The sequence below is a fragment of the Oncorhynchus keta genome, chromosome 32 (genome assembly GCF_023373465.1).
Source record: "Oncorhynchus keta strain PuntledgeMale-10-30-2019 chromosome 32, Oket_V2, whole genome shotgun sequence".
Lineage (NCBI taxonomy): Eukaryota > Metazoa > Chordata > Actinopteri > Salmoniformes > Salmonidae > Oncorhynchus > Oncorhynchus keta.
Genome location: NC_068452.1, coordinates 3,730,435 through 3,750,434, shown reverse-complemented (window position 1 = coordinate 3,750,434; position 20,000 = coordinate 3,730,435). Strand labels below are relative to the sequence as shown.

Here is a 20,000-nt window from a genome sequence, read left to right as displayed (position 1 = left end):
CACACACACACACACACACACACACACACACACACACACACGGGGCTGTGGATGCAGCCATGGTTACCCGAGATTCTTGTGGAGCCTCCCCGTGTATGGAGGGGCGGAGCCTGGAAGGCATAGACCACATCGCTCTCGGCAACGCTGTTCATATCGTCGTCGTCAGAGAACGAACGCTGGAAGCCAGTGGCGTAGAGCTCGGACAGGACCACCTAGAAGGGGGCCGGGGTGGGGTTGTTGGAAGGAGAGAGAGAGCGAGGAGGAGATTTGTTTAAAGAGATGTACATTGCTTAATACAGACACTTAATACAGACAGCACAGAAACAGACTATGTATAAACAGCCATGGACATGGCTAAGTGGCTTAGCATGGGGGTCAAACACACACATACACAGGCTACAAATTGTAGACAGACAAGCTATAGAGGACAAACAGGGAATATATGTGGCAAAGCAAACAGAGCAGACATGCTATATTTGCATTATAAGTCTGTTCAAGATCCTTCTAAAGTAACCACATATTAAAGGCCCAGTGCAGTCGAAAATGTAATTTCCACACTATGGGGTTGGAATAAAACTGATATTTAAAAAAAATAAAAAAAATATGATAGTGTAAGAGCTGTAAGAGCTGTTAGAAAAGATTGCCTGAAATGTCTGCCTGTTTTGGTGGGATGGAGTTTTGGACTGCCTGGTGACATCACCCCTCCCCACTCAGACTACTGTCAGACAGTCCTGGCAAAACTCTTGTGCCGTGATTTGACGATAATATTAATCTGAAGATTTGTTATTTATTTATTTAACTAACTATGTTTAATTGTTGCCTGACTAAATACATAATGTAACAATTAACTCATTAGGATTTGGGGCATCACAAGAGCGGTTGCTTAATTCAGGAGATGGTAACTCCTTAAACTCTAAAAGTTCTTTACCTATCACATCCATAAACACACAACTTATTAATCGTAACAAAAATCACTAAAGCTGGAGATTCTTACCTCCCTCACTAGCTTTAAGCACCAGCGGTCAGAGCAGCTCACAGGTCACTGGACTTGTACATAGCTCATCTGTAAATAGCCCATCCAATCTACCTCATCCCCATACTGTATTTATTTATTTATCTTGCTCCTTTGAACCCCAGTATCTCTATTTGCACATTCATCTTCTGCACATTCTACCATTCCCGTGTTTAATTGCTATATTGTAATTACTTCGCCGCCATGGCCTATTTATTGCCTTTATTGACTTTTCTACCGTATTATTGACTGTGTGTTTGGTTATTCCATGTGTAACTCTGTGTTGTTGTATGTGTCAAACTGCTTTGCTTTATCTTGGCCAGGTGCAAATGATAACTTGTTCTCAACTAGCCTACCTGGTTAAATTAAGGTTAAATAAAAAAGAATAATAAATAACCTCGTATCATATCACCATTCTGAACCGTCATAACCTTTTGCATCTGCAAAAACCCGAGCTTTACTTATGATTCTGTACTACACAAATTGGTTTAATTATTTATTTACTCGCTAATTAAATGGGAACACAGGATAAACATGCATTCTACACTGATATTGGAGACGTAATACGCTAAAAAAAGATCCCAAGCAGAATGACAACATGGATAACATTGCCACATTCACAAACTACTCTCACCTACAATGACCATATACTTTCCACACAAACCGCCACCCGCTTTGAGCAAGAAATCATGAATGTATTTACGTGAAATGTCTCTCGGTGAACAGGGCAGCCTTGGAAAGGGGGTTGGGCCTTTTTGTGGCACACTTGTAAGGCTCTGATTGTCCGAAATGTTCCAACAATTCTTCTACTGATGTCCTTCTTCATAGTTGTCCGGTATCCGGTGATTTGTCGTGTAGTCCTGAACAGAACTACAGAGTTGATTTTTGCCTTCCATTTACTATTGAAGATGCTTCTTTGAAGATGGTTCGATGTTTCCCCAGTGGGGTGATGAGAGTGGCGTAATGGTTTGAGCAGAGTAACAGGATGGTCCTACTTAAATTTGCTTTTGAAGATACTTTACTTAGGACAGCTAATCTGCCGTATCAGTGATTGTCCAGGAGGTGATTTTATCATCTCCACCTCATGTTGAGGAGGAGGATGATGTCATCGATGCACTTATTGATGAAGTCAATGACAGATGTGGTGTACTCCTCAATGCCTTAGGAAGAATCCCAGAACATATTCCTGTCTGTGCTAGAAAAAACCGTCCTGTCGCTTAGCATCTGAAAGCAGGAATCAGGAGGAAGGAATTATGGTCAGATTTGCCTAATGGAGGGTGAGGGAGAGCTTTGTATGTGTCTCTGTGTGTGGAATATAGGTGGTCCAGAGTTATTTTCTTTCTGGTTGCACATTTAACATGCTGATAGTAATTTGGTAAAACTGATTTAAGTTTCCCTGCATCAAAGTCTACGGCTACTAGGAGCGCCGTCTCTGGGTGAGCGTTTTCTTGTTTGCTTATGGCAGAATACAGCTCATTCAATGCTATCTTAGTGCCATCCTCTGACTGTGGTGGTATGTAAACAGCTACAAAGAATACAGATGAAAACTCTCTAGGTAGGTAGTGTGGTCTAGAGCTTATCATGAGAAACTCTACCTCAGGTGAGCAATAGCTTGAGATTTCCTTAGATATCGAGCACCAGCTGTTGTTTACAAAAATACATAGTCCGGCGCCCCTTGTCTTACCAGACGCAGCTGTTCTATTCTGCTGGTACATCGTATAACCAGCCAGCTGTATGCTGATGTTGTCGTCATTCAGTTTAATCTTAAGCGTAACTCGTCAATTTTATTATCCAAAGACTGCACATTTGCTAGCAGAATTGAGGGAAGTGGGGGTTTATTCGATCCCCTACGACTTCTCAGCAGGCAGCCCGCTCTCCTGCCTCTCTTTCTCCGCCTCCTTTTCACGCAGATCACTGGGCTCGGGGCCTGTTCCTGAGAGAGCCGTATATCCTCCGCCTCGGGCCCATCAAGAGTCGTAAAAGAAGAAAAAGGATTCTGCTAGTCCGTGGTGAGAAATCGCAGTTCTGATGTCTAGAAGTTATTTTCGGTCATAATAGACGGTAGCGGCAACATTATGTACAAAATGAGTAAAAAAAACAAGTTACAAACAACGCAGATAAACAAACAGAAAAACTCAATCAGTTGGGGCACATAAAACGTCTGCCTTCTGCTCCAGTGCCATTTTATCTTCTCCCTTGATTTACGACCGGACGTGAGTTGTTAATCACAACTAGTTCTTTCCTGCCCCCTCTATGGGTGTAAGGGGGTCTGATTGAAGTTATTCATTGCAAACCTGATTCTCGTGGTCAGTCATGAAACTTGCTTGAGAAATTGCTTTTTGCTAAGAAGCTTTTTTTGTTTATTTTCTGACCATTTTAATTGAAAACTGACAAGGTACAAGGTACAAATCTGTCGTTCTGCCCCTGAACAGGCAGTTAACCCACTGTTCCCAGGCCGTCATTGAAAATAAGAATATGTTCTTAACTGACTTGCTTGGTTAAATAAAGGTAAAAAAAAATAAATTAAATAATAATAAAAACAATCACAGTAAGACGCTTAATTTTCACCCAGAAAGGATTTGATATTGAGATACAAATGGCTGCATTGGACCTTTAAGGATTCCTTACTCTCTCCTCACATCTGTTTTCTGAGAAGGCTTTTATCAAATCACAAACAAACAGACAGACAGACAGTGATGTCCCATCCTGCTCCTTCTCACATACCATGACGAGGTATTAGGCCCAGCTGTGGGACTGACAGCAGAGTGTCTCTGTCTGAAATATTCCTATCTTTCTCTGTCTATCTGTTCCCTCTCTTCATCTCTGTCATTCTACGTGTCTGGTGTGCTCCAGTCTCTGCCATTCTACGTGTCTGGTGTTCTCCAGTCTCTGTCATTCTATGTGTCTGGTGTTCTCCAGTCTCTGTCATTCTATGTGTCTGGTGTTCTCCAGTCTCTGTCATTCTATGTGTCTGGTGTTCTCCAGTCTCTGTCATTCTATGTGTCTGGTGTTCTCCAGTCTCTGTCATTCTATGTGTCTGGTGTTCTCCAGTCTCTGCCATTCTATGTGTCTGGTGTGCTCCAGTCTCTGCCATTCTACGTGTCTGGTGTTCTCCAGTCTCTGTCATTCTATGTGTCTGGTGTTCTCCAGTCTCTGTCATTCTACGTGTCTGGTGTTCTCCAGTCTCTGTCATTCTATGTGTCTGGTGTTCTCCAGTCTCTGCCATTCTATGTGTCTGTCTGGTGTTCTCCAGTCTCTGTCATTCTATGTGTCTGGTGTTCTCCAGTCTCTGTCATTCTATGTGTCTGGTGTTCTCCAGTCTCTGTCATTCTATGTGTCTGGTGTTCTCCAGTCTCTGTCATTCTATGTGTCTGGTGTTCTCCAGTCTCTGTCATTCTATGTGTCTGGTGTTCTCCAGTCTCTGTCATTCTATGTGTCTGGTGTTCTCCAGTCTCTGTCATTCTATGTGTCTGGTGTTCTCCAGTCTCTGTCATTCTATGTGTCTGGTGTGCTCCAGTCTCTGTCATTCTATGTGTCTGGTGTTCTCCAGTCTCTGTCATTCTATGTGTCTGGTGTGCTCCAGTCTCTGTCTGTCTAGCCCCTCTCCCTTTCTCTCTCTCTGTCTAGCCCCTCTCCCTTTCTCTCTCTGTCTAGCCCCTCTCTCTTTCTCTGTCCCTCTAGCCCCTCTCCCTTTCTCTCTCTGTCTAGCCCCTCTCCCTTTCTCTGTCCATCTAGCCCCTCTCCCTTTCTCTCTCTGTCTTACCCCTCTCCCTTTCTCTCTCTATCTAGCCCCTCTCCATTTCTCTCTCTGTCTCGCCCCTCTCCCTTTCTCTCTCTGTCTAGCCCCTCTCCATTCTCTGTCCGTCTAGCCCCTCTCCCTTTCTCACTCTGTCTAGCCCCTCTCCCTTTCTCTGTCCGTCTAGCCCCTCTCCCTTTCTCTCTCTGTCTAGCCCCTCTCCCTTTCTCTGTTCGTCTAGCCCCTCTCCCTTTCTCTCTCTGTCTAGCCCCTCTCCCTTTCTCTGTCTGTCTAGCCCCTCTCCCTTTCTCTCTCTGTCTAGCCCCTCTCCCTTTCTCTCTCTGTCTAGCCCCTCTCCCTTTCTCTGTCGGTCTAGCCCCTCTCCCTTTCTCTCTCTGTCTAGCCCCTCTCCCTTTCTCTCTCTATCTAGCCATTCTCCCTTTCTCTCACTGTCTAGCCCCTCTCCCTTTCTCTCTCTATCTAGCCCCTCTCCCTTTCTCTCTCAGTCTAGCCCCTCTCCCTTTCTCTCTCGGTCTAGCCCCTCTCCCTTTCTCTATCCGTCTAGCCCCTCTCCCTTTCTCTCTCGGTCTAGCCCCTCTCCCTTTCTCTGTCCGTCTAGCCCCTCTCCCTTTCTCTGTCCGTCTAGCCCCTCTCCCTTCTTTCTCTATCCGTCTAGCCACTCTCCCTTTCTCTCTCGGTCTAGCCCCTCTCCCTTTCTCTGTCCGTCTAGCCCCTCTCCCTTTCTCTGTCCGTCTAGCCCCTCTCCCTTTTTCTGTCCGTCTAGCCCTCTCCCTTTCTCTCTCTATCTAGCCCCTCTCCCTTTCTCTCTCGGTCTAGCCCCTCTCCCTTTCTCTATCCGTCTAGCCCCTCTCCCTTTCTCTCTCGGTCTAGCCCCTCTCCCTTTCTCTGTCCGTCTAGCCCCTCTCGCTTTCTCTTTCCGTCTAGCCCCTCTCCCTTTTTCTGTCGGTCTAGCCCCTCTCCCTTTCTCTGTCGGTCTAGCCCCTCTCCCGTTCTCTCTCTATCTAGGCATTCTCCCTTTCTCTCACTGTCTAGCCCCTCTCCCTTTCTCTCTCTATCTAGCCCCTCTCCCTTTCTCTGTCCGTCTAGCCCCTCTCCCTTTCTCTCTCTGTCTAGCCCCTCTCCCTTTCTCTCTCTGTCTAGCCCCTCTCCCTTTCTCTCTCTGTCTAGCCCCTCTCCCTTTCTCTCTCCGTCTAGCCCCTCTCCCTTTCTCTCTCGGTCTAGCCCCTCTCCCTTTCTCTGTCCGTCTAGCCCCTCTCCCTTTCTCTCTCTGTCTAGCCCCTCTCCCTTTCTCTGTCCGTCTAGCCCCTCTCCCTTTCTCTCTCTGTCTAGCCCCTCTCCCTTTCTCTGTCTGTCTAGCCCCTCTCCCTTTCTCTCTCTGTCTAGCCCCTCTCCCTTTCTCTCTCTGTCTAGCCCCTCTCCCTTTCTCTGTCGGTCTAGCCCCTCTCCCTTTCTCTCTCTGTCTAGCCCCTCTCCCTTTCTCTCTCTATCTAGCCATTCTCCCTTTCTCTCACTGTCTAGCCCCTCTCCCTTTCTCTCTCTATCTAGCCCCTCTCCCTTTCTCTCTCGGTCTAGCCCCTCTCCCTTTCTCTCTCGGTCTAGCCCCTCTCCCTTTCTCTGTCCGTCTAGCCCCTCTCCCTTTCTCTGTCCGTCTAGCCCCTCTCCCTTTTCTGTCGGTCTAGCCCCTCTCCCTTTCTCTCTCTGTCTAGCCCCTCTCCCTTTCTCTCTCTGTCTAGCCCCTCTCCCTTTCTCTGTCCGTCTAGCCCCTCTCCCTTTCTCTGTTGGTCTAGCCCCCTCTCTTTCTCTGTTGGTCTAGCCCCTCTCCCTTTCTCTGTCCGTCTAGCCCCTCTCCCTTTCTCTGTTGGTCTAGCCCCCTCTCTTTCTCTGTTGGTCTAGCCCCTCTCCCTTTCTCTCTCTGTCTAGCCCCTCTCCCTTTCTCTGTTGGTCTAGCCCCCTCCCTTTCTCTGTTGGTCTAGCCCCCTCCCTTTCTCTGTTGGTCTAGCCCCCTCCCTTTCTCTGTTGGTCTAGCCCCCTCTCTTTCTCTGCCTCGTTTTCCTTTTTCTGTCGGTCAGAGCAGCAGGGCTTTCCATGATGATCCTGTTACAACGGGTAAAAAGCCTCTGTCTGGGAGGTATGGTAATTAACGGACAGAGATACTCACCACGAGAATGTTACAGTGAGTGAGTGGAATTATGAATGTACACCCCATAGACATAGGATAGAGCAGGATAGGGCCTTTAAGATTTAGTAGGCTAACAAGTCTGGCCCACTGACCATGTGTGTGTGCGACCCTTACCTGGTCTGGCGTGGTCTTGCCCTCCTCAGCAACCATGGCACGCAGGCAGGAGATGGAGCCGATGAGAGGCACAGCCAGACCGACACGTAGATACCTCTGACCCTTAGTACCGAACACCAGGGTCACACGCATACACCTGGAGAGGGAGAAAGAGAATCTTGTTCCAGACAGTTCTTCACAAGCACACACACAAAGACAGACATTACACTTGCTGTGCTGGTCTCTTATCCCCTCCACAGGCCTGACTGCAAGGCGATGCTAACGTGTTAGCATTAGCACCACAGGGAGCCTGTCTGTGTCTGCTGAGGCATGCCTATCTACAATCAACAGGAGCTAGCTAGTGCAGAAGATGTGGGCATGACAGGTGGAGCAATGGAAGGATGGAGGGATGAGCACTCAACGCTATTTGAGGCCACGGGTTTGAGGTACGACTCAGTTTTTTATTTTTTTATTTTACCTTTATTGAACCAGGCAAGTCAGTTAAGAAAATATTCTTATTTTCAATGACGGCCTAGGAACAGTGGGTTAACTACAGATTTGTACCTTGTCAGCTCGGGGGTTTGAACTTGCAACCTTCCGGTTACGAGTCCAACGCTCTAACCACTAGGCTACCCCAGTTGAGGGAAGAAGGGGTGGAGAGATAGAGAGATGGATAGAGGAAAGTCTGGAAGAGAGACAGGAGCTCTGATGACGCCCCGGCTTCCTGCTTTCCCATCATGCATTATTCAGGAAGTGTCGTCGTCGTCGCTAACAGAGTGCTCAAAGAGCAGAGACACGGGGAGGATGTGAGCGCTGGTTTGTTGATGTTGTTAGACATGCTGAGATGAGACGAGCCTGGATGAGAGGCGGAGATGCGGTGTACAAAGTAAGAGCCGGTGATGTTAGTTAACCCCCTGCTGATGTAAGAAGACACGACCATTATTGAGATCTCACTGAGATTTCAGTTGGAGACAGCGGGGCGATAAGGGGAATATGCCATCGGTAAGTGAGGACAATGACATGAGAGAATTACATCCCTCCCAAAGCGGAGGGGGGGGAGGGGGGGGGGCACAACAGAGTCCCAAAATCACTAACTGTGTGGGTCTCACTTGAACTGATGAGGATTCATGAAGTGAGTCTCTTGGTTTTAAGGTCATATACTGGATATGCAAGAGCTATACAAGAGTTATACCTTAATACAAATGCGGTAAGTTGCATCGGATAAGAGTGTCTACTACCAAACTAGCATGTTAATAGCATCAGTATATACCGGCCCTGTGGATAGACTGTCTGTGAGATAGAGAGGGACAATGCGATATATACTCTGTCCCAGCAAGCTGTTGTGTATCTATCAGAAACGCCCACCCTGCTTAGCACTTGATCATATTCCACTGTGTCTTGTCACAAAAAGGGAGAACTGGTAACATGAAAAGTGTACATGTCACACACACACACACACACACACACACACACACACACGTGCACACACACACACGTGTGGCTTACCTGGTTTGCCGCAGGGGAATGGGCAGTGAGATGCAGAGGAAGGGGTCAAAGGTGTTGCTCTGTTTAAGGCAATGTGGACATGTCAGGGAGGACCTACAGACACAACAGAGAGAGGGAGAGAGGGGGTTGGGTTAAAGGGATATTTCACCCCAATTACTAAATGACATATTGGTTTCCTTACCCTGTAAGCAGTCTAAGACAGCAATCCACGCTTTAGTTTTGTTTACCAAGACACTGTATCGAATGCTACCTTTTAAGCATTTGTTTGTGGCACAAATCCAATGCAAGTCAATGCTAACTATATTAGCATTTTTGCGCTTCATGTCCAAATCATCTGTGTCACACAACACATTTTTTGATAAGTTAGGATGAGTAAGCCAGATCCAATCGAGGGGCAACCTGGTCAAATCCATTTTCCAACCAGCTCCTCTCAAGTGAGGTGGGATGGTGTGGTACATAGACACATGATCTCGGGCACCGTGTGTGTGTGTGTGTGTGTTTAGGTTGAATGGAGAAGTAGAGATCTAACCTCACCTGGCAGGGCTTCTCTATATGTGTAACGTTATGCATGGGGTATTACAGAGTAGGTGGGCAGAACAGAGAAAGTACATTTAGCTCCACGAGAGACAACACTACACCTGGAGCCTCACATCCCCAGTTAGGAAACACACCGGAATAGACTGAAATATTCACAAGAAAGGAGAGAAATAATGTGGTTTTATTTGAATATTTCAGCAGGTGTTCAAAAACCGTGGTGGGAAGAGAAATGTGGGAACGAAAAAAAGCTAAGAAAGAAAAAGAGCCACACAGCAGAAATGAAGTAGATGTAGGGAGGTTAACCGCTACATCGCTTAGCCACCTTAAATACATTTGACCGGTAATGCTTAGGTTAATTTTCATACTTTTGTAGGATTAAATTGGCACGCTTGTATTTCGCTTTAGTCGTCATGCATCTTATTCGTCACACGTGCACAGCATGCAGAGCCTAGTTTGAGGAGAGGAATAGCCTACTTACTGCAGTGAGAACTGCTTTCGGAAGCCCAATCATTGAGCAACAAAAAGCCATTCTAAATGCAATCGCTTGTTAAAAAAATTGGTGTCCATGATTAAAAAGGAGTTCTTTTTATTTCTCAATATCAACTCGTAAAGCGCGCCTCCCATTCGCCATTCGGATGCATACGCTATAGCCTGCCTACCGTCGACTATCAGCGCGTCACCCACCATTTTACAATGTGAGCTTGAGGCAGTATAATTGTTTGAAACTTGAACGTTTACGTCACTTCAAATAATGAGGCATGCGTTACCTTGCTTCAAAGTAGACTAGCCAAAATACCTCCATAGAAACGTGGAGGCAATTATTTTATAAAGACTTCCTCATGCCATTAACCAGCAGTTCTCTCCTGTTCTATTGGTTTTCATATCAACTTTCTTTCATTGTCCAGCAGCCAAAGGCACAATCCTAATCACATTAGCAACCCATCATAGTAGTTGCTATTAGATTCCCCCTCTTTCTAAGTTTCTAATTGAGATGTCATCTCTGTCAAATGGAACTGCTCCATTAGCTGCACAGTTTAGAACTGGGTTTTCCACCAATTGCATTTTTGGGTAAATGTTTGAAAAGGAAGTTTTATTAGCTGCTTCATTTACAGGAGTTGCATGTTAAATAATAGGCTACAGCCTTTTGACTGTAAGACGATAAGCTTGCTCTGTTCCATGATGAAGATGAATGAAAAATGAAAAATGTCTGGTCCTTGTATGCATGCACAGTATTAGAGGAAGAGGTGAAACGAGAGGTTTCACTCTCGCCAAAATAAGTCCAATGCGTTTCTATTAGGGATGCACTGACATGACATTTTTGGCCGATACCGATATCCAATATTTTCCTTGCCAAAAGAAAAACAATCCCAGTAACCGATATTTACATTTATTGCGGCCTTTTCAGCATTCTAGTTCAGTTAAATAGTTGAAAGACACCCACACACACACACACTGACCGAAAAGTGATTTTGTTGGCATTTACGTATGTCCCCATTACCAGTAAAACATCATCAATACCAATTTATTTCAGGCCTACTTGCTGTGCCGTTTCGTTGTTCATTTGTTCAGTCTTAACCAGGATATCATCATACATGTCAAGAAGTGACGTTTCAGCTGTCTGTCTGTCAGCGACCTCTCTTCTAATGCGCACTGCCACTGTGTCCGTTTCCGTCTTGTCCAGCTGTGTCTGTAACATTTCACATAAACCCTGTTTCTTGTCTGCATCGGAGTAGCGGTCCTTGTACCTAGCATAGAGCATGGTGGCGGCACAGTAGAGGCTCAGAGAGAATGCCACGGAATCTCTTGTTCACAGCCTCTTGTAGAGTACCTTTACAAGTTTTAGCCCGACAGTCTGGGTCGGTGGTTTTGTTGAGCAGCTTTTCAATGCCATGACAGAGGGTATCATGTCTTCTGCAGACACAGTTGGTGAGCTTATTTCTCCAGTCAGTTGTTCGAATGGCGCTAGGAGTGTGTTCACGTTTCCAAGTTTCAAACATGTTCTCAAATGCCATTGAAATGGCAACAGCGGTATGAGAACCAGCACATTCTTGAGCAATACGGCTTTCCTCAGTACAAAATCCACGTCGACCCACTGTGCTGTCAGACTCAGCATGCTCATGAGGTTGACATCGCTGGTCCAAATGTCAGTAGCGAAGCTAATAGCAGTGACGCCCATAGCGAGTAGCTCATGGATGTGAGTTTCAACAATACCGTGTAACTACGGTAGGGAAACATGTGAAAAATAGCACCTACTTGGTAGTGTGTACCGGTGCTCGACCAGTCGGCGAAATCTAAACTTCATCCGCGATAGAGAACGGTTGATTGTCAAGGGCAACGAATTACATTATCTTGGCTTGAATGGATTTTGCCGACTTGTTGACTGCTCGATCCACACAGCAGACATTGTGGGCGAGGTGAGGAATGCTGTGTAGAGCTATATTGTTTGTGGCGTCATTACATCATCTACCTACGTTATATAGGTATGCACGTCAGCTTAGGCGACATCGGTTTTGCACATTGGCGTTAAACTAGACATCGGGTCGACGCCGATGTTGGCATTTTTAGCTAATATCGGCCGATTCCGATATGCTTACCGATATATTGTGCATCCCTAGTTTCTATGGACTTATTTTTGGGCTAAGCTTGTTGCCTGCCTTCCAGTCTTTGGACGACTCCCATTGCTCTGATGTGTCGATCACGTCATTTTTAAAATGTATTTAATTTATTTTTTTACAGTTTGTTGATGATCAGTTAGTCGGCAGCAAAATTGACCGAAATGTCTATCCCTAAGTAGATGTGGTTATTAGAAAAAGAGAAGTGCAGACGGAAACAGGAGAGAGAGCACCAAGTCAACTGAGAAGCGAGGACATTCAGATTAACAGGGACATGACATCTGCGACATCATCCCAATGCAAAAGAGTCACTACCCCGTCTCATCCTCCCGTGTCATGCAGGGCATCCACTACCAGTGTCAACCAACACAATAATGACTCCAACATGAATACCTCCCTGGCCGGTGGCCCAGCCAGAGTACACCCAGGGGGATTTAGTAGTGGTGTGGGACAGCAGAGCCACAGAGGTGATCAGCCCTACAGGGGGATCAGCAGGAGATGAGCCATGGGGGTTAAGCACAGAAACATGGAGGACAGCCAAGAGGACTGTGTCAGCAGCATCCCCAGGGGGAGGGGGTGAGAGGGGGAGAAGGGAAAGGCGGATGTAGAGAGAAAGATGGAGGCAGAGGAGAGAAGGAAGGATGCTGGTGGTAGAGAGACGGAAGGATGGTGGTTGTGGTAGAGATCGGTTGGAGAGAGAGAGGCAGCCATTAGCTTGTGTAGAACATATTGTGTGGAACATATTAGCTCCACTGTGCTGATACATTTTACTGCTCCTCTCTCTGCTCTCTCTGCTCTCTCTTTTCCTCCTGGTTGTTCTCAGCTGAATGAGTCCAGGTTATCAGATGTTCTGCTGAGTCACTCCAGGACAGTGATGCACTCAAGTATAGTCGGTACAGGTCTGAACAAGAGTTGTTACAACACAGGGCCTGTATCCACAAAGAGTCTCAGAGTAGGAGCACTGATCTAGGATCAGGTCCTCCACCTGTCCTTATAATCTTATTCCTTTTGATCTAAAAGGCTAAACTAATCCTCGACCAGCACTCCTACTCTGAGAGGTTTTGTAGATATTGTCCCAGATATAATAGAAATAGCATTACTATTTCAAAAGTATTATTTAGTTATTCTATTTCTATGAATCTAGTCAATTTATTTCTATGGATCTAGTCATTCTATTTCTATGGATCTATCACACATTCTGAGAGTTGGTTAAAATGATTACTGTATTTACTCTGTTTGGGAAAGTGACAGTCACAGCATTAGTGGGGCTTACACGTTACAACATCACTTAGAATGCTCTCCATGGAGTCTGACGCGCACACGCACACGCACACGCACACACACACACACACACACACACACACACACACACACACACACACACACACACACACACACACACACACACACACACACACACACACACACACACACACACACACACACACACACACACACACACACACACACACACACACACACACACACACACACACACACACACACACACACACTGGCATTGCTTAAAACTCTGTATGTGGAGGCTGACAGCGTTTCCAGTCTGGGGTGTGTGTGTGTGTGTGTGTGTGTCTGTGAGGAGAGAGTCTGTCAGTGTGTGTGTGTGTCTGTGAAGAGAAAGTCTGTCAGTGTGTGTGTGTGTTTGTGTCTGTGAGGAGAGAGTCTGTCAGTGTGTGTGTGTGTGTCTGTGAAGAGAAAGTCTGTTAGTGTCTGTGAGGAGAGTGTAACGTAATCCGTCTTCCTCTGACGAGGAGTATGAAATATCGGACCAAATCGCAGCGTGGTAAGTGTCCATGTTCATATAGATAATGAAACTAAACGAAACAGTTTTGTAAGGTGACATACACTAAACAGAAAATAATCACCCACAATTAAAATGGGGAAAACGGGCTACCTAAGTATGATTCTCAATCAGAGACAACGATCGACAGCTGCCTCTGAATGAGAACCATATCAGGCCAAACACAGAAGTACAACATAGAAAAAAGAATATAGACAACCCACCCCAACTCACGCCCTGACCAAATTAACACAAAGAAAAAATAAAGGAACTAAGGTCAGAATGTGACAGAGAGTCTGTCAGTGTGTGTGTGTGTATCTGTGAGGAGTCTGTCAGTGTGTCTGTGGAGACAGAGTCTGTCAGTGTGTGTGTGTGTCTGTGAGGAGAGAGTGTGTCAGTGTGTGTGTCTGTGAGAAGAGTGTGTGTCAGTGTGTGTGTGTGTCAAACCTATCCTCTCACCACCATCCACTCTGCATTTGGCTGACTCTCACAGCACCAATCCCCTGGCCTCTAGCCCACAGCAACGAGTTAGCAGTCCTAGCGACCGACGGTCTACCAAAAACCATTATTCATCATTTATACAGATGAGGTTTTGAACAGCCTCTGCACTACCTAAATAAATAGTACGTGACCAGCATTACTAAACACGTAGCCTCATATCACCTTCCTTGAGCGCAGCATCTATATCGCTCAAGACCACTGAATTACGAGATAATAACCCAAACAGTATGACTGAACTTGCAAGCCTCACACTATTGGAATGCAGCTCTCGTGTCATAGGCCGACATATAGCACATGCTACGCATCAACATACATGAGACAGAATTCAAACATCAGGACACGGACATAGTGCTTTTAGAGAAGGTCTGACCAGTAAATCGGTCCAAGAGCTTTCTTGAACGCAGCTCTCGTAGCAAACAGCTCATACCGGGCATTACCCTAAACCCACATGAGACAGAATGAAGATACTGTATCAAACACACAACACAGACCTTCTTGGTGAATACATTTGAACCCACAGTGAATCAATCCCCTTTTCTTTTCAGTTTCCCCAGCTAAAAACCTCTCTCTGCTTGAATAATGTATTTCAATGGAGTCACAGTCGATTTTATCCAAAAATTGAGAGGACAAATGCGCGATATAACTTCCCCAGGGGTTGGAGTCAGCGGGGTCTCATAAATACCCATGTGAAAAGCCCATTTGAGATTCAATATCGCGCCATTGGTGATTTGCATTTTCCACAAAAGTGGCTAAAAGCGAAGTGGTAGAGAAACACATTGGTAATGGCTGGGGTGGCAAACGATGCCTGAACAGAAGTGCAAGGAGCCCAATCCCAGACACTGATAGATACAGCCCGGCACATAGGTCGTGATGCCATTTCAGCCCAGTGCCACTCCAGGACAAAGGCACAGGCTCGCATATCCCCTCAGTCGTTCGACTAACCAATCAATCCACAGAGAAAAGTCTACCGTCTGCCCTGTAATAAGGCATAACGTCTAAAGTGGAACACATGGCAAGTCCTTCCAGACTTTTACTCTACAGGTCAGCAGACAGTTCCTCCTCTGCTCCCTCCTTTCCTCTCTACCTCATTTCCTCTCTACCTCGTTTCCTCTCTTCCTCATTTCCTCTCTTCCTCATTTCCTCTCTACCTCGTTTCCTCTCTTCCTCATTTCCTCTCTTCCTCATTTCCTCTCTACCTCATTTCCTCTCTACCTCGTTTCCTCTCTACCTCGTTTCCTCTCTTCCTCATTTCCTCTCTTCCTCATTTCCTCTCTACCTCATTTCCTCTCTACCTCGTTTCCTCTCTTCCTCATTTCCTCTCTTCCTCATTTCCTCTCTTCCTCATTTCCTCTCTACCTCATTTCCTCTCTACCTCGTTTCCTCTCTTCCTCATTTCCTCTCTTCCTCATTTCCTCTCTTCCTCATTTCCTCTCTACCTCATTTCCTCTCTACCTCATTTCCTCTCTTCCTCATTTCCTCTCTACCTCATTTCCTCTCTACCTCGTTTCCTCTCTACCTCTTTCTTCTTCTCATTTCCTCTCTTCCTCATTTCCTCTCTACCTCATTTCCTCTCTACCTCGTTTCCTCTCTTCCTCATTTCCTCTCTTCCTCATTTCCTCTCTTCCTCATTTCCTCTCTACCTCATTTCCTCTCTACCTCGATTCCTCTGGCGAAACGGGGAGGGCTTCTGTAGCCAGAGCCAAATTCCCCTGTCAGTCAGTCTGTCTGGGTTGCTGGTGTTTGCGTTGGGTTGGATGAGTGCACTGAGGCTGATCTGCCTCTATCTGCTTCTCCATTAGAGACCTTTAAACAAAGGGCCCACGCCATGGGAAATTAACAGAGGGCTACGCCTCAAATGGGGAGGGGGGGGGGGGTTGGAAATTGTTTTCGGCTGCCTCTCTCTGAGGGGTGTGACGAGTTGGAAGATGAATTCTGGGGGCTAATGCAACGCGGGTTAGGAGACAAGCTGATTGGTCTGTTGAATGCTTCCTGTGCTGGGACATTGTGTTCAACTTCAAGAGATTGAGTGTGACATTTGTGATATTGGAGACAGCACTAAGCCAGAAAGGATGTTCATTTGTTTAAAAACTTTGAGTTGAACCCTCCCTAAAATAGTTGTTGTGACCTTCATCTCACAGTGTTGATGAAGTTTAAGGTTGACCATCCTCATCATCCTGCTCTAGTATTTCCTCTGTTGATGATGAGTACTATCTCAGAGAGTAGCCTTTACAGTTCCAGTGTGTTCATGTCAGAGAGCTCATGAATATGCGTACGGTTACTGCCTCTATCCACTCAGAGAAGGGTATCTGCATCCGTGCCTGCGTGTGCATATCCTGCTTGCATACTGAGAGGGGCGACGCGCTCTGGTCCCCATCTGCAGTGTGGAGATATGAGGCTAGACGAGGCTCTAAACGTCCCTCTGTCTCTCTGGTCTCGATCCAGGCCGTTGACAGCCTCCTCCTCCACGTCACCGGAGCATTGGGGACCCGGACACCAGTTGGTGAACTCATTCTCTAAACAAATAACGGCGCTGGGCTATCATCTCTGGCAAGCTCCAACTGCAACCACTTACTCTGTAGGCTCCTACAGTACAGATCCAACTCCATAAAAATCAAAGGTACATTGTGAGTGGGGCACGCACATCTGAGAACTCTCAGCTCCTCGCTCAGCTTAAGTACGCAATTTCTCTTTTTTATTACCTCAGTTGTTACTGGGGTTTCAACAAGGAGGAGGGAAAACATATTGGCAGTCCTCACAATTACTCCACTGTCCTCAACCACTAGAGTCAATCACATCATGAAAGAGTGTAAATAGTTTCACAGAGAGTAATAAAGTGCAGCAACTCTGACAGTACTGGGTCAATACAATTGTATTGGTGTTTGCTTGGCAGAGAGGGGCCCTGAAGGGTAAGTAAACAGAGTAAACTGAACTACTGTATTAGTGGGGTAATTGGCAGACCTGTGTATGTGGGAACAGTGTGTGTGTGTGTGTGTGTGTGTGTGTGTGTGTGTGTGTGTGTGTGTGTGTGTGTGTGTGTGTGTGTGTGTGTGTGTGTGTGTGTGTGTGTGTGTGTGTGTGTGTGTGCGAGAGAGAGTAAGTGTTAGTTGATGATAGTTAGAAGGTGTCGGGTCAGAAAGAGGAAGCAGGGCTTGGCAGAGTCTCTATGCTCTGTACGTTCACATAAAAACACCAGTGGAGAGATGAAAGCAGCCCTCCACTTCAACAACTCTCTAACCCCCACTTCAAAGCATCCAGCCTGGGATGGGATCAGCTCAGAGACGCCCCAGGTAAGGTCATGGTGGAAGGGGGGAAGATGGCAGCCCAGGAGGCCTCCCCAATGAAGAAGGGGTGTAAGTGGGTCATCATGGTAATAAAATCAAAGGAGAGGTTGAATGAGGAGTGACTGTGAACTCTGGATAATCTGCTTTAAAAGGTTTGGCTACAGAAATCTGCACCGCCATCTTGGGCAGCTGTGTTGAACTGAAGACACAGGGGAGAGTACGAATAGAAAGACAAGATCTATTTCCTCAGTCCTTTGGGTGCCTCCCAAATGGCATGCTATTCCCTTTATAGTGCACAACGTTTAACCAGGGCCCATTGAAGTTGTGTAGACTACTTTAAAAGCAATAGGGTGCCATTTGGGATGCTACCGTTGACACTAAGAAAACCAACGTTCCAAACTCAGCATGACAGACTGAGGGTGTAGACCAAGACTCATTTGAGGCTGAAAAGTGATTGTCGCTTGTCTCTCTCGTCTCTGCAGCCTAACCCACCAGACAGCCTCCACTCTAATCGCAAACATTTATTCAGATCAGAATGCCCCTGAGGAGTATTACAGATATAAAAAGACTGGCAGAGAGAGAGAGGAAGAGAGAGAGAGAGAGAGAGGATGATTGATTCAGAAAGAGAATGAAAGAAAGACAATGAGACTGACAGATTCAGAGAGATAAATCCCTTAAATTGAAATTTAATTGAGAGAGCGAAACAAACTAAGAGTGTATATTATTTTGTTTAGTCTTGCTATTAGAAATGAGCGCCATGGCAACCGCAATTATAGAAGGACAATAACATAAGGAGAAAGTGTGGAGGACAAGTCACAGAACCCAAACTCATCAGTGCCAATGGGTGTTTCTCGATATGTGTACTACCATGCTCCACACTCTCATGCTCCAATGACGTTCTCTTGACTACCTTCTTGTGAGGACGAGAGAGAATGCATAAAACATTACATTTGAGAAGCACTTCCCCTACTCTTTTATCTCACACTGCAGGACAATGGCAACGATAGACAAAACAAACACAAAGCAAAAGTTTTATTTCATAATTATCAGCTAGATGTTTGAATCGTAATAATCTAACTTGCCAGCTAGTTAAACAGGCAAAAATGACCTAAAACTAATGTTAAACAAGGTAAAGTTGAATTCGGAAGTTTACATACATACACCTTAGCCAAATACATTTAAACTCAGTTTTTCACAATTCCTGACATTTAATCAGAGTATAAATTCCCTGTCTTAGGTCAGTTAGGATCACCACTTTATTTTAAGAATGTGAAATGTCAGAACAATACCAGAGAAATGGATTTATTTAAGCATTTATTGCTTTCATGACATTCCCAGTGGGTCAGAAGTTTACATACACCCAATTAGTATTTGGTACTCTTGCACGTTTTATAGTGTTCAGCTTCACTGGCGATGAGAGAGAATGCAAACAGCCAGATCTTACCTCGTGACTGTCATTACGTGTGTGTGTTTGCGTTCCCATGTAATTCACTTTCCTCTCAGCATTGCTGACCTTGGCTTGGAGGGAGGTCGATGAGAGTTGGGTAAAAGGGAGAGCAGTAGGTAGGTAAACACATTAAAGTGAATATACTAAATCTGGGTTGAATCAAAACAAGTCTGCCCACTAGGGCTGTAAAGGTTCACCAAATCCACGGTTCGGTGGTACCTATTGCGGTTTTGGGGTTACGGTTCGGTTCAGTTTCAGTACAGCGGGAAAATGAGACACCAACCATAATGTAGTTCATTTTTGTTTACTTAAGAAATACAAAGTGTAGATATTCCTGATTCCATATACAGTTGAAGTCGGAAGTTTACATACACCTTAGCCAACTACATTTAAATTCAGTTTTCACAATTCCTGACATTTAATCCGAGTATAAATTCCCTGTCTTAGGTCAGTTAGGATCACCACTTTATTTTAAGAATGTGAAATGCCAGAATAATACTAGAGAAATTGATTTATTTCAGCTTTTATTTCTTTCATCACATTCCCAGTGGGTCAGAAGTTTACATACACTCAATTAGTATTTGGTAGCATTGACTTTAAATTGTTTAACTTGGGTTTAACATTTCAGGTCGCCTTCCACAAGCTTCCCACAATAAGTTGGGTAAATTTTGGGCCATTCCTCCTGACATAGCTGGTGTAACTGAGTCAGGTTTGTAGGCCTCCTTGCTCGCACACACTTTTTCAGTTCTGCCCACAAATTTTCTATAGGATTGAGGTCAGGGCTTTGTGATGGCCACTCCAATACCTTGACTTTGTTGTCCTTAAGCCATTTTGCCACAACTTTGGAACTATGCTTGGGGTCATTGTCCATTTGGAAGAACCATTTGCGACCAAGCTTTAACTTCCTGACTGATGTCTTGAGATGTTGCTTCAACATATTCACCTAATTTTCCTACCTCACGATGCCATCTATTTTGTGAAGTGCACCAGTCCCTCCTGCCTCAAAGCACCCCCACAACATGATGCTGCCTCCCCCGTGCTTCACGGTTGGGATGGTGTTCTTCGGCTTGCAAGCCTCTCCCTTTTTCCTCTAAACATAACAATGGTCATTATGGCCAAACAGTTCTATTTTTGTTTCATCAGACCAGGGTACATTTCTCCAAAAAGTACGATCTTCTCCCCATGTGCAGTTGCAAACCGTAGTCTGGCTTTTTTTTATGGCGGTTTTGGAGCAGTGGCTTCTTCCTTGCTGAACGGCTTTCAGGTTATCTCGATAT

General features: G+C 45.6%; 1 protein-coding gene across 1 annotated transcript in view; it reads right to left on the bottom strand.

Annotated features, from left to right (window-relative positions):
- The window catches only part of LOC118389431 (ubiquitin carboxyl-terminal hydrolase 43-like), a 139,684-nt gene that overhangs the window by 46,097 nt on the left and 73,587 nt on the right, over nucleotides 1-20,000 (bottom strand). Inside the window, exons 4-6 of the mRNA XM_052490361.1 lie at nucleotides 8,548-8,640; nucleotides 7,063-7,198; nucleotides 68-212 (exon numbers count right to left, since the gene is read on the bottom strand). Coding sequence (XP_052346321.1) covers nucleotides 68-212; nucleotides 7,063-7,198; nucleotides 8,548-8,640 — 374 coding nt within the window. The remainder of the gene's footprint in view (nucleotides 1-67; nucleotides 213-7,062; nucleotides 7,199-8,547; nucleotides 8,641-20,000) is intronic.